The sequence below is a fragment of the Hippichthys cyanospilos genome, chromosome 5 (assembly GCF_059441005.1).
Source record: "Hippichthys cyanospilos isolate Australia breed blue-spotted pipefish chromosome 5, RoL_Hcya_1.0, whole genome shotgun sequence".
NCBI classification, from domain to species: domain Eukaryota; kingdom Metazoa; phylum Chordata; class Actinopteri; order Syngnathiformes; family Syngnathidae; genus Hippichthys; species Hippichthys cyanospilos.
Window position 1 is genome coordinate 8,015,596 of NC_142373.1, and position 15,769 is coordinate 8,031,364.

The following is a 15,769-nucleotide window of genomic DNA, read 5'->3' on the forward strand; positions in this document are numbered from 1 at the left end:
CTTCATCTCCCCTTTTCGACTTCCAACTGTTGGGCTTATTTTCCAAAACCCGTTTTTCAAAGGAGGTTTGTTCCGAGGGACCCGGGACATGCCTTCAAATCCCGTGTGCTCACCGTGACCGTAAAATTCCCTCCACGTTTGTTTGGACTCAAAAGTCTCACATTTGACTTCTCAACAGTTGCCATCGGTATTTTATTCAGGCGCTTTTATTCTCCGCAGCCATTGCCTTCTCCGAAATACCTTGCATTGTGTCCCAGATACACCTTTGAAAAGGACGGGAACATGTGCTACCTACGCATTAAAGAGTGCCGGCCGGACGACGAACGCGAGTACGCCTGCGGCGTGGATGACAAGCGATCGCGAGCCAGGCTCTTTGTGGAAGGTGAGACGCCCCGCGCCCACGTCTATCGCCGCAGCGGGCATCTGATACCCGGGTTTGCGGCCGGCAGAGATCCCGGTGGAGATCGTCAGGCCGCCCCAGGACGTACTGGAGCCGCCCGGCTCGGACGTGGTTTTCGAGGTGGAGCTCAACAAGGACAGAGTGGAAGTGCAGTGGTTGAGGAACAACATGACCGTCGTGCAGGGAGACAAATACCAGATGATGAGCGAAGGCAAAGTCCACAGGCTGCAGGTCTGCGAGATCCGTCCTCGAGACCAGGGCCAGTACAGAGTGGTCGCCAGAGACAAAGACGCCAAGGCCAAGCTGGAGCTGGCGGGTAAGCTGAAAAACTATCGCTGGTGATTTTGTGCGCGGGGTTAGGTTTAGGGGCATGGTTTTGCGTTCGGAGATATGCGCCGTTTATCGTATGACTTGAAATGGGGCGGGGGCAACAGCGGCAGACCGCTTCGCCGGTCGGACGACTTCACTTGTTTGTGGGTGTCCAGCCTTCTGTGACCTTTTCTCGCCACCCGCGCGGGACGTCCTTTTTGCCTCCGCGTCTTTTCGTTTGACTCTTTCTCACGATTCCTTTCGGTCTCGCTCCCGCAGCGGCCCCCCACATCAAGACCACGGACCAAAACTACGTCACGGACGCAGGAAAGCCCCTGGTCATGACGGTTCCCTACAGCGCCTACCCTCAAGCCCGGGCTGACTGGCTGTACGACAACCTGAGTCTGCCCCAGGATTGCATCTACACCTCTCCCGACTCCACGGAGTACCGGATGAAGGACCCCAGAAAGTCTGACGAGGGCCGCTACAAGGTCGTCATAAAGAACAAACACGGAAAGGGCGAAGCCTTCATTAACCTGGAAGTCATCGGTACGGTTTTCTTCTCACTTGCTGACCGAGGCCCGCAAAGGCACACCCGGCGGAGACGGGCTTTAGTTTGTGTTCCGCAATCACAGCCCAACCGAAATCTCGCTGCCTTCCGACCACAGATGTCCCCGGGCCCGTGAAGAACCTGCAGGTGGTGGACACATCTGACGGAGAAGTCAGCCTGGCGTGGGAGGAACCGGAGAATGACGGGGGAAGCAAAGTCATCGAGTACGTGGTGGACAGGCGAGATGTGAAACGCAAGACCTGGACGCTGGCCACGCAGCACGCCGAGAGTCCGGAGTACACCGTCGCCGGACTGCAGAAGGATGCCATGTACCTCTTCAGGGTCTGCGCCCGAAACCGAGTCGGCAGCGGACCCCACGTGGAGACGGACGATCCCGTCCAGGCCAAGAATAAGTTTGGTATGCAAACCGCGCGCTACCTGAAGAACATTCACACAGGCCGGAGAATATCCGGTTTTTCCACACGTGTCCGTCGCGCTACATTTCAAAGGAGCGATTCAGTTCTCAGCACACCGTCAAAGCGTACAAATCACATGCTCCGTTTTTTTTGTCGGCGATGAGCATTTGGAGTCTGGTTTCTCTTGCGGCGCTCAGATGTTCCCGACCCCCCTCGCCACGTGACGGTGGGGAATGTCTCCAAGTTTGGTTGCAGCGTGTCCTGGGAGCCTCCCGAGTCAGACGGCGGCTCCCCTATCACATCTTACATCGTGGAACTTCGCGACAGGACGTCCGTCAAGTGGTCACCGGTCCAGGTGACCAAGGCCGACGAGCTGAGCGTCGTCGTCAACGATGTCATCGAGAACAAAGAGTACATCTTTAGAGTCAAAGCCCAGAACAAAGCCGGCGTCGGAAAGCCGAGCGCTGCGACCTCTCCCGTCAAAATCATGGATGCCATCGGTGAGTCCCATCGTAGACGGGGAAGGTTTTTTTTTAACTTGTTATTGCATCGTCCGTTAGTTACTGATTTGTCGCGGGTGAATGGCGGCATCTGGTTCACGTTGACTTGTGCTCCCGACAGAGCGTCCCAGCCCACCTCAGAACCTGGCCTGGCAGAACCAGAACAAGAACTCCGTTCAGCTGAGCTGGGAAACTCCGCTAAGTAATGGCGGCAGCGTGATCACCGGCTACATCCTGGAGCGCTGCGAGGACGGGACCGATAAGTGGCTCCGCTGCAATTCCCGCCTCTGCCCCGACCTCTTCTATAAGGTCCCACATCTACGAAATTCTGCCGTTGCCTCATGTAGCGTCGGTTTCGCCTAAGCTCCTTTTTCTCCCCAGGTGTCCGGACTCAAATATGGAAAATATTACAACTATCGAGCGTTCGCCGAAAACGCCGCCGGGATCTCAGACCCGTCCAACGTGATCGGACCGCTGCTGGCCGACGACCCGCACAGTGAGTGAGGGGGGGGGGGGGGGCGCTTTTGTTTTCTTCGGGCTGCCGGGGGCTGACGCGGCTTCGTTTGCAGCCGGACCTACCATGGACCTGAGTGGTTTTAAAGACGGCCTGGAGGTGATCGTCCCGAATCCGCTGACCATCAGGGTCCCCATCACCGGATATCCTGTCCCGGTAGCCAAGTGGACGTTCGGGGAGAAGGAGCTGACCGGTGCCGACGAACGCATCGCCGTGACCACCAGGTCGGCCTTTGCGGAGCTGGTGGTGACTCCCAGCGTCCGTCCGGACAAAGGCACCTACGCCCTGCAGCTAGAAAACGACGTTTCGTCCGTCTCCGGCGAGATCGAAGTCAACGTCATCGGTGGGGTGGAGGGGGCTCGTTGATCGCGCCAGCAGAGCGAATCACTTTGGGCGTAACTTTTTATTTGTCACCGCCGCCTTCTAGCCGCGCCCAGCGCGCCAAAGGACTTCAAGGTTCCAGAAGTGACCCGCGAGCACGTTCACTTGAGCTGGGACCCGCCGGAGCATGACGGAGGAAGCCCTCTCACGGGCTACCAGGTGGAGAAACGAGAGGCGTCCCGCAAGACCTGGGTCAAGGTACCGTGACGGTCGGATTGTCAGCGGCCGTGACATCAACGTCGACTGCGGAAATCCCAGACGGCCTTCCTCTCCTTCCGTCAGGTGGCCTCGGGCGTCCAGGATCTGGAGATGACCGTCACTGACGTGATTGAAGGTAAAGACTATCTGTTCAAGGTCACGGCCTGCAACAAGTGCGGACCCGGAGAGCCGGCCTACATTGACGAGCCTGTCAATGTCTCCTCTCCTGCCAGTGAGTCGCCAAATCGTTTTGTTCGCCGCCCGTCAGACGGAAGAGGCTAAGACTGAACCTTTAACAACCCTTGCCTTTCTTCTCCAGCCGTTCCCGACCCGCCGGAGAACCTGAGGTGGAGAGACAAGTCGGCCAGCGGCATTTTCCTGACCTGGGAGCCCCCTAAGTATGACGGGGGCAGTAGCATCCGTGGCTACAACGTGGAACGCTGCCAGAGAGGAAGCGATCGATGGGAGCCGTGCGGAGACCTGCTCCCCGAGCTCAAGTGCCAAGTCACAGGGCTGACCGAGGGCGAGTGGTACTCGTACCGGGTCCGAGCGCTGAACCGATTGGGAGCCAGTCGGCCCTGCAAGGCTACGGATGAGATCCAGGCCGTGGACCCCAAAGGTAAAAGACCCGCCGGAGCTTTTTCTGACGGCAAGGGCGGTTCGTGAGATCGCGCTGTCCGGGAGTACCTTTTTTGGGAAACTACCTCGTCAAAAGTGACTCGTCGAAAGCGTGGGATCGGTTTGACGGTTTTGTAAAATCTTGACAAAACAGAGCTTGCGACATTTGGAAATGGCCAAATGAGTTCTAACCAAGTTTGTTTGGAAGAGTCTCTGAAATTCTGGCTTTGAAATGATCAATTTGATGATAACGAATGGTTTTCCAGAACCCCCAGAGGTCCGGCTGGATGCCAAGCTGCTTGCCGGTCTGACGGCCAAAGCCGGCAGCAAGATCGAACTCCCCGCCGAGGTGACTGGCAAACCCGAGCCCCGGGTCAAGTGGACCAAGGCCGACCTGGTCCTCAAGGACGACGACAGGGTCGCTATCCACACCAAGCCGGGACACTCCGCCGTCACCGTCTCCAAGACCAAGCGGGATGACAGCTCCACCTATATCATCGAGGCCACCAACAGCTGCGGCAGGGCCACCGCCACCGTTGATGTCAACATTCTCGGTAGGCTACGGACGGGAATGCCGCGCTAAGATGTTCTTGGGCCCAGCCCGAGGTAAATGCGGTGCCCCCCCTCCCCCTCCCATGCCCTCTGCTCAGACAAACCCGGCCCCCCCGCGGCCTTTGACATTTCCGAAATCACCAACGAGTCCTGCTTCCTGTCTTGGAACCCGCCGCGGGACGACGGCGGCTCCAGAGTCACCAACTACATCATCGAGCGGCGCGCCGCCGACAGCGAGATTTGGCACCGGCTCTCGTCCACCGTCAAACAGACCAACTACAGGGCGGTGGACCTGGTCAAGATGAAGGAATACATTTTCAGGGTCTTTGCCGAGAACCAGTTCGGTGTGGGCCCGCCGGCCGAACACCTACCCATCATCGCCAGATATCCCTTCGGTATGTCCTTCCGCTGACTTCTGACGAGATGTTTGCTTCCTTGAACGCGAACACGATTCCAAGTGCGCTCGGGTATATAATCGTTAGGAATTCTTTTTGGACTTTCCGTCGGCTTCGTTTCAACTGATACATTTGAATGGAATCGCACAAGGAAGCTTATTACGTTTGCCTTCGCCCGTCGTTAATGTGAACAATGTCCATCGGGCAGTGTCAAGTTTGTCATTTTTTGAACGTTGCGTCATTCCAATGTATGTTCGGGCTCCTCGGTGACCAAGTAGGATTAGCTTCTTTTTTCCCTTTCCCCCCAGACACTCCGGGGCCCCCTTACAAGCTGGAGCCTTCGGACATCGCCAAGGACTCGCTGACGCTCAGCTGGTACGAGCCCGATGAGGACGGGGGAAGCCCCATCACCGGCTACTGGGTGGAACGATACGAGCCCGACCACGACAGGTGGATCCGATGCAACAAGCTGCCCATCAAGGACACAAACTACAGGTCGGTTCGGACGCTTGGACTCGGTGAAACCCCAGGCCCCGGTTCAGTCGGAAAGTGTGTCATTTATATTCTCGAGCCCCCCCCCCCCCCCCCCCCCCCCCGATCGCGGGGGCGGGCGAGGAGGGTTCCTGGGGAGCGCCGTCCTTCCTGCGACTCACGCAATCGGCTCATCGGCAAGCCGCCTTGCTCGTTTGTCGGGTTAGGTGTGCCGGAGTGCGTGCGGGATACGGCTCTCGAGGAACCCGGGCTCCCCGCCCCTGCTCCCCCCGATCTAGATGGTTCAATCGTGTGAGGGCGGCTCGCTTTGAATGCCCCTTCCCGGCTTTGGTTGAAGGCCGCGCTTCTGTTGTGCTCTGTTACTCGGAGAGCAAAACATTTGAGAGGCACCGGTCTAAAAGAAGTCCGCGTTTGCCTTCAGGGTCAAAGGCCTTCCCACGCGGAAGAAGTACAAATTCCGAGTCCTGGCTGAAAATCTGGCCGGAACTGGAAAACCAAGCAAGGAAACGGAACCGATCCTCGTGAAGGATCCCATCGGTACGGCGCTTTAAACTCGCGGCTTTCTTGTGGCCGGGACAATTTTACATGAGCGGCCGACCTCCCGACCGTCTTCCAGATCCCCCGTGGCCTCCTGGCAAACCGACAGTGAAGGACGTGGCCAAGACCTCCTGCTTCCTGATGTGGACCAAGCCGGAGCACGACGGGGGAGCCAAGATTGAGGGCTACGTCATCGAGATGCTCAAGAGCGGAACCGGCGATTGGATCCGCGTGGCCGAGGGCGTGGGCCCCACCGAGTACTTCCTGAAGGGCCTGATGGAAAAGCAGGAGTACTCGTTCAGGGTGCGAGCTGTCAACGTGGCTGGGGAGAGCGAACCCAGCGAGCCCAGCGACCCCATCCTCTGCAAGGAGAGACTCAGTAAGAGACGCAAATCGACTGAGGCGGGGCGAGGCCGCGCGCGCTACCCTGCCGTCAAAAAGTATTTGGCCTTTTTTTGCTTCACCGCTTCAAACCTTGAGGAACATAATCAAGTTCCGCGGTACTTTTTCTGCAACTGTCAGAAGGATACGAGTAAATATAAAAGTCACAGTTGCGTAGCTTCCGTTGACCGTTGATGCGGTGAAGTTGACGGAAGGTTGATTCGTTGATGAATTAGGCCGTGATGTTTGTTTGGCGGAAGCGGGGAAGGTCAGAAGCCTTAGCCCGAATGACTTGACGTGGGTGTTGCGCTGCCGGCCCCAAAGGAGCGCCGTCACGACCCCGCTCGCTCCCTCTCTCTTTCCAGACCCCCCTTCGGCCCCGCGCTGGCTGGAGGTCACCGGCATCAGCAGGAACGGCGCTGAGTTAAAGTGGACCGTTCCCGAACGCGACGGAGGCTCTCCCGTCACCAACTACGTGGTGGAGAAACGGGACGTCCGGCGTAAAGGTTGGCAGACGGTGGACACCACCGTCAAGGAGCTTAAGTACACGGTGACGCCGCTCAACGAAGGCTCGCTCTACGTGTTCCGCGTGGCGGCTGAGAACGCCGTCGGCGTCGGGCCGTTCTGCGAGCTGGAGGACTCGGTCCTGGCCAAGGACACGTTCAGTGAGTTTCCAGGCGCTTCGGCCAAACCCTTTTACCGCTGTCTTTGGCCTTGTGGAAAGCTGAAAATGCGTCCGTTTCTCTGTTTCAGCCACTCCCGGGCCACCCTACGCCCTTGCCGTGGACGCCGTCACCAAAAGATACGTGGACCTGCAGTGGGAGGCGCCCAAAAACGATGGCGGCAGACCCATTCTCAGGTAGGACTCGAGACGTCAAGCCTCCTTAAAGGTTTCATTTCAAAGTCAAAAGATTTTGGACCTCGACAAGCACCAAACCAAAATGAAGCCAGGCAAAGCTTTGCCTTGACCTTCACCTCCCGAGCCTGAGCCCAAGTCCGCTCGAAGTGTCGTGGAAATGGGGAACCGTCTCCTTTTCTAAACTCTAATGTGATTTGAACTGTATATGCTACGTGTTTCGTCATGTCGCTCTTTTTGTTTTCGTTTTCCGTTGGGACTTCATCTTCAGGCCTCCACTTTTCATGTTTACGTTCTTGGTTCTTTCTGCGCTTTTTCTATGTGGTTTTACTCTTCTGCCGCAAACTTGGCAGGTACTCCATTGAGAAGAAAGAGAAGCTGGGAACCCGCTGGGTGAAGTGCGGAAAGACCTCCGGCCCGGACTGTAAATACAGAGTGACGGATGTGATCGAGGGAACAGAAGTTCAATTCCAGGTGCGCGCCGAGAACGAGGCGGGAACTGGACATCCGAGCGAACCCACAGAGATCCTGACGATCGAGGACCCGACAGGCGAGTTGACGCGGCCGGATGGCCGAAGCAGGATGGGAGCGCGATTCGATGGCTTGTTTCAACGAACGCCCCGCCTCCATACGCAGGTGTGCCATCTCCTCCCGTCGAGCTCCACGTGACCGCCGCCAGCCGGGACTTCCTGTCCATCGGCTGGAAGCCTCCGCAGAGGGACGGCGGCGCCCCCGTCACCGGCTACCACGTGGAGATGTGCGAGGCCGGGACGGAGAAATGGATGAGGGTCAACTCTCGTCCCGTCAAAGAACTCAAGTACACGGTGGAAGAAGGTGTCGTTCCGGATAAGGAGTACATCTTGAGAGTGAGGGCGATCAACTCCGTCGGCGTCAGCGAGCCCTCCGATATCTCGGAGAATGTCGTCGCCAAAGATTCCGACTGTAAGGACGTGATGGAGTCTGTTCGCTCGTAGCGAGCGCCGTTTTTTTGTTTTCGTTTTTCCCCCGCGTTTGATGTTTGCTGCCGATCGCGTTTACAGGCAACCCCACGCTGGAATTCCAAACCCTGGACCTGGTCGTCGTGGAGACGGAGAAGCTGCACATCCCCGTTCCCTTCAGGGCCGTTCCTTCACCCAAGATCACTTGGCACAAGGACGGCAAGGAGCTGAAGGCCGACGAGCGTCTGGGCTTTAGGTCGGTGCTCTTTTCGGTTCCGCTCGTGCGAAGGGTGACTGACCAAATTCTTTGCGCCGCCCACCAGGAAAGAGTACACGTCCTGTCACCTGGAGGTGGACAGTAGCCTTCACTCTGACGCAGGCCAGTACAAGGTGACTGTGGAGAATAAACTCGGAGCCGCCAGCGCTACCGTCAACGTCAAAGTCATCGGTGAGCGGGCCGCCCTTCCGCGCCAGTCGCTACGTTACCCGCATTTTCCTCACCGCTCTTGGAATGGCATCCCCAGGTCTTCCTGGCCAGTGCAAAGAAATCCTCGCCTCCGAGATCACCAAGAGCTCCTGCAAGGTCTCCTGGGATCCTCCCGACTACGACGGAGGCACCCCGATCATTCATTACATCCTACAGGTCAGTGCCGCTGCCGCTGATCAAGGCAACGCAACTTGATTTCATACTCAACAGCACAACCCCCAGCGGTGTTTACAAACCCAAGAGCTAACTTCGGGATGCTCAGGCTCGATCCCTTTCGCTCCGGGTTTTTTGGGGCGTGTGTGTTGGAGTGCGCGCGTCACATGGGTTTCCGAAGCCACAAACGTTCCTGAAACATTTAACTCGATATTTGATACTGGTGTAGCGGCGCGAGGCCGGAAGGAGGACCTATGTCAACATGATGTCTGGAGAGAACAAACTGAGCTGGAACGTTAAAGATCTCATCCCCAACGGAGAGTACTACTTCAGAGTCCAGGCCGTAAACAAAATCGGAGGAGGGGAGTTCATAGAGCTTCGCAACCCTGTCATTGCGGAGGACCAGAAACGTAAGGACAAACGAAGGTGGCCCGCTGCCGTGTCTGGCCGTAACCAAGCAGCATCTCATTTTGCGTTAGATCCCCCCGACCCACCGGTGGATGTGGAGACCCACAATCCCACGTCGGGCACCGTCACGCTGACCTGGAAGCCTCCGATGTACGACGGAGGGGCCAAGATCATGGGCTACATCCTCGAGCGGCAGCTGAAGGGTGAGGACAAGTGGGAGCGGTGCAACGACTTCCTGGTTCCGGTGCTTTCCTACACCGTCAGAGGGCTAAAGGAGGCAAAAAGCTACGCCTTCAGAGTCAGAGCCGAAAATTCGGCCGGTGTCAGCGATCCGTCTCGCAGCACCCTGTTTGTCAAGGCTTTGGACGCCGTGGGTAAGGAGGCCTTACGAGATTTGACGCCGGTGACTCGGACGGTCCGGTCGCCGTATCTCTGACTCGTCCCGTCTGCGTCGGTTGCCCGTCAGATGCTCCCAAAGTCTTCCTGAGTGGCAGCCTTCAGTCTGGCCTTAACGTGAAGCGAGGCAGCGAGATCCGATTGGAGGCCAACATCTCCGGCTCACCTTACCCCGAGATCACCTGGTACTGGAACAACCAGGTGATCCGGCCCGAGGCGCCTCGCAGGAGGCCGGAGAAGGCGTTGAAGAAGAAGGTGGAGAAGAAGGAGGAGGGTGAAGCAGAGAAGAAAGAGCAGCGAGAGGGAAAAGATAAAGACGTCGAGGAGAAGAAGGAGGAGGTGCTCGAGCAGGAGGCGGAGGAGACGGACTACCCCACTGTCGGCGAGCGGCTGACAATCGACAACAGCAGGAGGGGCGAGTCCACTGCCATTATTAAGGACTCGCTGCGTGTTGACCACGGCGTCTACATGGTGAAGGTGGAGAACGACCACGGCGTTGCTTCAGCCACCTGCGAGGTCAACGTTCTTGGTGAGAACCTGAGTGCCTCTCTCTTGTCTGTGGGGCAAGTAGCGTTCTCTCCCCTGGCTGCGCGCTAATGTAAGCCTTCCCCCCATTGTCAGACACTCCTGGACCTCCGATCAACTTCTGCTTCGAAGAAGTGAGGAAGAACTCTGTGATTTGCAAATGGGACCCCCCTAAAGATGATGGCGGCAGCGAGATCCTCAACTACATACTGGAGAAAAAGGATAACTCCAAGATAGAGCTCGGATACAGCTGCGTCACCTCCACGCTTCGAGGCTGTCGCTATCTGGTGCCCAAACTCATTGAAAAGAAGGAGTACATCTTCAGGGTGGTCGCTGAGAACAAGTATGGAGCCGGTCCGCCCTGCGTTTCCAAACCTCTTGTGGCCAAGAACCCCTTCGGTGCGTAGAACCTCTTTGAGAATTGCCCTGCTTCACGTGAGCTACAGCAAGATGAATCATGTCATCCCGCCTTACTTCTCAGAACCTCCCGAGGCCCCCGAGAAGCCGGAGGTTGACGACATCACAGCCCACAGCATGCTTGTTATCTGGAACCAGCCAAACGACAACGGCAGCCCCATCCTAGGCTATTGGGTGGAGCGTCGTGAGATCAACAGTTCCCACTGGGCCCGGGTCAACAGGTGGAGGATTGCGCAGAAGAACGTATCCCTCGGCGTTCCGACTTTGCCGTCATGACTTCATCTCGCTTGTGATTTACAGAAACATGGTCTCGTCCACCGAGCTGAATGTGGAAGGACTCGTCGAGGGCTTAACCTACATCTTCAGAGTGGCGGCCGAAAATCAGGCGGGCCCCGGAAAGTTCAGCGTTCCTTCGGATCCGAGGACAGCACAAGCCCCGATTCGTACGTACAATTTCTGCCGCAGAAAATGCTCAAGTCAGGGAAGTGGTCCGCATTTCTAGTCTTTTTTTTTTTGCGCAGTGCCTCCGGGACCACCGGTCCCTCGAGTGGTGGCGACCACGGACCACTCCATCGACGTTGAGTGGGACGCGCCTGCCGACAACGGAGGAGGCGAGATTCTGGGATACCACGTGGACAAGGTGCATAACGGGTGCCCGCAATTGGACGGTGCCAACGTGTGAAGCTCACACCGGTCTTTGCTAATGCTCCCCAGACTATTGCCGGGACAAAAGACTGGTCCAGGTCTACAGAACGTCCGTGGAAGACCCGTGCATTTACAGTATACGGAGTCCGTGAGGGAGCCAAGTACCTGGTCAGAGTCATTGCCTGCAACGCTGCGGGAGAGGGAACGCCAGGTTTCACAGAGTCCGTGTTCGTCAGGAATCCTGCAGGTCAGCCCAAAGCCGACGATGCGAAAATGTCGAACCCGGTTCAAATGCGAAGCAGCCCGAGGGTCCTACTCTCAGCGGCTCATCCCCCTCCGCAGAAATGCCTGCGGTGGAGCTGGACGTTATGGTCAAGAACGGCGTGATCATCAGGGCTGGCGAGATGCTTCGCGTTCCGGCGCTGGTCACGGGTAAACCCTACCCGACTATCACTTGGACCGTGGAGGATAAAAAGCCCGACAAAGAGCGCGTCGAGATCCTCGCCGAAGGAAACCACAGCGTGGTTTTCATTAAAAGCGCGCAGAGGAAGGACTGTGGCAAATACCTGGTCTCTGCATGTAATCCAAGCGGCACCAGGTCCGCCTTCACCCGGGTGGAGGTCATGGGTATGTAGGGAAAGGACAGCCGATGGTTCCCATACCCAGACAGATGACGAGCCCCTTTGTTTGCAGATGTTCCCGGACCGGTCACGGACCTGAAGCCCGTGGTGGTGACCAAAAAAATGATCTTCCTTAACTGGGATGACCCCGAGGATGACGGCGGAAGTGACCTGACCGGCTTCCTCGTGGAGCGCAAAGATGCCAAAATGCACACGTGGAGGCAGCCCGTTGAAACCATCTCCTCCAAATTGGAGTGCGTGGGCATCATGGAGGGCCAAGAGTACCTGTTCCGTGTCAGTGCCAAGAACAAGTATGGCGTGGGCCCGCCCGTGGAGATAGGACCCATCAAAGCTGTGGACCCACAAGGCGAGTGCCGGGAGGCCTCCGCAGCCGTTGCCTCTGAGGTTCAGGATCCATTAACCATCTCTCTTGTCGCGGGCCCCGCAGGTCCGCCGTCGCCTCCCGAGAAATTCCATTACACGGAGCGCACCAAGAATTCCGTCACGCTCGCCTGGAAGCCGCCTCGCAACGACGGCGGCAGTCCCGTCATTGGCTACTTTGTGGAGAAGAAGCGTCAAGACAAGCAGGCGTTTGAGCCTTGCAACGCGGAGATCTGCCCCGACCTGAGCCTGACGGTGGAGGGCCTGGACGAGGCCTGGATGTACGAGTTCAGGATCAGGTGTGCAAACCTGATTGGAGAAAGTGACCCATCCTTGGCGCTGATGGTGGTCATCCAAGACGACGAAGGTACGCTCACTTTGCCATTCGCTGCAGCCCGCTGAGCCTGTAAGGTGGTCTTCCTCCACTTGCGCTTGTTAAAAGGGTCAAGAATCGTATGCTGGCACTTATTCGGGTCTTATTCGCGTCCCTGGTTCAATTGCCCTCCTCCTTACCTTTTCACTTGGTTTCTCAATGCTTCCGCCCGCGGAGACACCTTTGTTTCCCAACGGTGCCACCGGAGCGGCCGCTATCAGGTTTGAGATTGAATTTGCTCATGTCTGCGCCAGTGGCCCCCGAGATCCATATGCTGAAGATCTTCAAGGGTGACAGCATCACGGTGAAAAAGGGCGAGCCCGTGGAGATCCCTGCCGACATCCTGGGTCTCCCCATCCCCAAAGTGGAGTGGTCTAAAGACGACGTGGTGCTGGAGAAGCCTACGGAATGTCTGCTGATGGAGACGACGGTGACCGGCAGGATGAACTGCAAGTCCACCCTGTCCATCCCCGCCGCCGACCGCAAGGACAGAGGCAGCTACACCGTGTCGGCCTCCAACAACATGGGATCGGCCAAGCACAGCACTTCCGTCATGGTCCTAGGTGAGTGATAAAACCCGAGGAGACAAGGTCCCGGCGCATAAGGATAAGCCTCCGCGGAGAGAAATCCAGCCGGTTGCACTTCTCTTGGGGGGCGAGTAGGAATCTCGAAACCTCTGCGGGCGCTGGCCTCGTGCCCCAACCCACAGGCAAAAACGGTGGCTGGACCCAAACCAAAACAACGCATGGGATTGTATTTCGCTTGGCTTGATTTGCTGATCTGCTTTCAAATTTTGAACAGAAAGGTCTAACCTTGCTCTCTCCGCCCAGACCGGCCGCTTCCTCCCAGAAACGTGGTGGTGTCCAACATCAAGGCGGAGTCCTGCCAGTTGCATTGGGAAGCGCCCCTGGACGACGGCGGTAGCGAGCTCACCAACTATATTGTGGAGAAGAAAGACGTGATCGCGGAGGACTCGGAGGAAGAGGGACGGGAAGTCGAAACTCAATGGGTGGAACTCACCGACAGCATTATTGACAAGAAGTATCGGGTAGGTCCAGTTTTTTGACAAAATGCATTCCCCAAGCCGGTCATTCATCAACCGCTCCTTTAGATAAGAGAGCCCGCTTTTGATAAGAGCTTTTTTTGCTTGCTTTGCCCTGCTTCCACGTGTCACTACTAGTCAATGAATAATTTGAGTATAATAACTAAGTGGTCTTGAGATCACAGTCTTTAAAAGTCCTCCTCCCTGTGCCACAGGTGTGGAACTTGGCTACCAACAAATCCTACCTGTTCCGCGTCAGAGCCGAGAACCGGTATGGCAAGTCTGACCCTTGCGCAACGGAGGAAGTCCAGATCACGGACCCCTTCGGACTCCCCGGCCCTCCGGAGAAGCCCGCCATCACCGAGTATTCAAAGAATTCCATGACCCTGACCTGGGAGCCGCCGAGGGACAACGGTGGATCAATGATTATTGGCTACTGGCTGGAGAAGAAAGAAAGAGGCTCCGCCTACTGGGCCAGAGTCAACAAGATGCCGGTCACCAAAAGGGGACTGAAAGGATGGGAGTACCAGGTAGGGCTTTGCCCCGTGCCCGCTTCTCCAAAAACATCTCGTCTGGAAACGTAAGATCCATTTGGGCGTCTGGCAGGTGACCCGCCTGTTTGAAGGCTGCGAGTACGAGTTCCGAGTGGCTGCCTGCAATTCGGCCGGAACCGGACCGTTCAGCGCACCGTCCGACCCAGCTTTTGCTGTCGACCCTCTGAGTGAGTCAACTGAAGAATTGCCAGTCGCCCCAAGTTGAATGGGCCCGTCGGAAAAGTTTTAGCAGTCATTCAAAAGGCTTTTGAAGTTTCGAGCTACAAGATTGGTACCGAACTCGAAATCAAAACAGCATCGTGCCAAACGGCAGATTTCTGGTCGAAACGCTCGCGGTACGGAGGGTGCCGAGCCCGAATACCGAGCTCTCCGTTTACCGGTCGACGCTGAGCCCGAATACCGAGCTCTCCGTTTACCGGTCCATCTACGCTCCTGGCCTCAAGTATGATGGGGAGCTGCGGGTTGCGACCAAAAGAACGAGATGCCGGATACGAGGGCGCAGGGTGAAAATTTTTTCCCGGCCGGGGATTCCTGTTGCCGTTCGAAATGTGAATGCAAAGATTCATGCCTCGCATTTGTTTCTTCAAAACGCAACCGTTCCGCCTCCCCAGCCCCTCCGAGCATGCCTGCCGCCCCGGTGGTGGCCGACAAGACCAAGCACAATGTCACGCTGAAATGGAAGCCGCCGGAGAGGGACGGCGGAAGCCCCATTAAGGGCTACATCATCCAGATCCAGGACGAGGGCAAGTCCGATTGGGTGCGGGTGAACGAAGAGTTGCACCCCACCACCGAGTTCACCGTGCCCAGCCTCCGGGAGCTCAAACGTTACCGCTTCCGAATCGTTGCCGTCAACGACGTCGGCGAATCGGACCCCAGCCCCCGCACCGGCGAAGTTTTGATCGAGGAAATCCAGCGTAAGTTTTCGCTCCAGGGAAATGAACCCAGGCGAGTGCTCGTCACTGACGCGGCGCTTGCGTTTCAGTTCCTCCCTCCATCACCATCGACGTCTTAGCGGATGACCTGCTCTACATCCGCGCCGGAGACCCCATCAGGATCCCCGCCACCGTCGGGGGTCGTCCCGTACCCAAGGTGACGTGGGACTTTGACGGCAAAGCCAAATCTCACAAGAAGAACAAGCTGCACACGCTGCCCGTGGACTCGGAGGTGATCTCTTTGACTTTTGGACGCGCGTACCAGAAAGAGGTGTGACGGCGATGCTCAGCGGGCCCTTGCGTCTCCTCAGGTCGAGTCCACGGACACCACGTCCGTCGTGACCATCCCCGTCAGCTTGAGGACCCACTCCGGGCGCTACACTATCACCGCCAAGAACAAGTCTGGACAGAAACACGTCAACGTCAGAGTCAACGTCCTGGGTGCGTCCTTCTTGCTGTCGTATTGACCCAAACGTCAGATGGTGCTGTCCCGTTTGCTGCCAATGCCATCCATCTATCCTCTGTTGCTACTTGCTAACATTGGCACTTTTCACTAGGAACATGTTTTCAGTATTTGAAAATGACACTTTCTTGGTAGCGCGCCGACTTTAGGGATATGCTTTTACACTATATATGGATCGTTAGATCTGGTGCAGCCGTATTTTCCATCGTGAATAATGTCATCGCACGCTGTCCGTTAAAGGGACAACGTGTTTTTCATTACGGACCTCAGGAGGCGCTCCATTTACATAGCAGCCTCCGGGAGAGCCCGTAACCCTAACCCTAACCCCGATCCATG

General features: G+C 57.0%; 2 protein-coding genes across 2 annotated transcripts; both read left to right on the forward strand.

The window, feature by feature from the left end:
- The first annotated feature begins 281 nt into the window (after positions 1–281).
- On the forward strand, positions 282–13,013 carry LOC148423292 (titin-like). Its single transcript, XM_088415002.1, has 34 exons — positions 282–382; positions 450–716; positions 989–1,258; positions 1,378–1,677; positions 1,873–2,175; positions 2,297–2,484; positions 2,557–2,671; positions 2,745–3,032; positions 3,117–3,268; positions 3,353–3,500; positions 3,588–3,887; positions 4,153–4,440; positions 4,537–4,833; positions 5,142–5,328; positions 5,747–5,862; positions 5,942–6,241; positions 6,609–6,908; positions 6,997–7,102; positions 7,453–7,649; positions 7,736–8,041; positions 8,140–8,293; positions 8,361–8,485; positions 8,562–8,680; positions 8,907–9,087; positions 9,157–9,459; positions 9,552–10,010; positions 10,103–10,405; positions 10,488–10,644; positions 10,724–10,866; positions 10,945–11,063; positions 11,138–11,315; positions 11,411–11,695; positions 11,762–12,436; positions 12,697–13,013. Exons 1-34 carry the CDS (start codon positions 283–285, stop codon positions 13,011–13,013), a joined length of 8,046 nt encoding a protein of 2,681 aa, XP_088271128.1. The 5' UTR covers position 282.
- An 851-nt stretch (positions 13,014–13,864) lies between these two features.
- On the forward strand, positions 13,865–15,437 carry LOC148423293 (immunoglobulin-like and fibronectin type III domain-containing protein 1). The gene is made up of 5 exons (XM_088415003.1): positions 13,865–14,014; positions 14,091–14,205; positions 14,650–14,952; positions 15,021–15,202; positions 15,282–15,437. The coding sequence occupies exons 1-5, from the start codon at positions 13,865–13,867 to the stop codon at positions 15,435–15,437; spliced, it is 906 nt and encodes a 301-aa protein (XP_088271129.1).
- Positions 15,438–15,769: the final 332 nt, after the last annotated feature.

Bases quoted from the DNA above. Each gene is read 5' to 3' on its own strand.
- LOC148423292 (XM_088415002.1), top strand. From the start codon at position 283: ATGTGCTACCTACGCATTAAAGAGTGCCGGCCGGACGACGAACGCGAG. The intron at 1,678-1,872 runs GTATGCAAACCG...TGCGGCGCTCAG, and splicing joins CCAGGCCAAGAATAAGTTTG to ATGTTCCCGACCCCCCTCGC. The intron at 10,011-10,102 runs GTGAGAACCTGA...CCCCATTGTCAG, and splicing joins CTGCGAGGTCAACGTTCTTG to ACACTCCTGGACCTCCGATC.
- LOC148423293 (XM_088415003.1), top strand. From the start codon at position 13,865: ATGACCCTGACCTGGGAGCCGCCGAGGGACAACGGTGGATCAATGATT. The intron at 14,015-14,090 runs GTAGGGCTTTGC...GGCGTCTGGCAG, and splicing joins TGAAAGGATGGGAGTACCAG to GTGACCCGCCTGTTTGAAGG. The intron at 14,206-14,649 runs GTGAGTCAACTG...CCGCCTCCCCAG, and splicing joins TTTTGCTGTCGACCCTCTGA to CCCCTCCGAGCATGCCTGCC.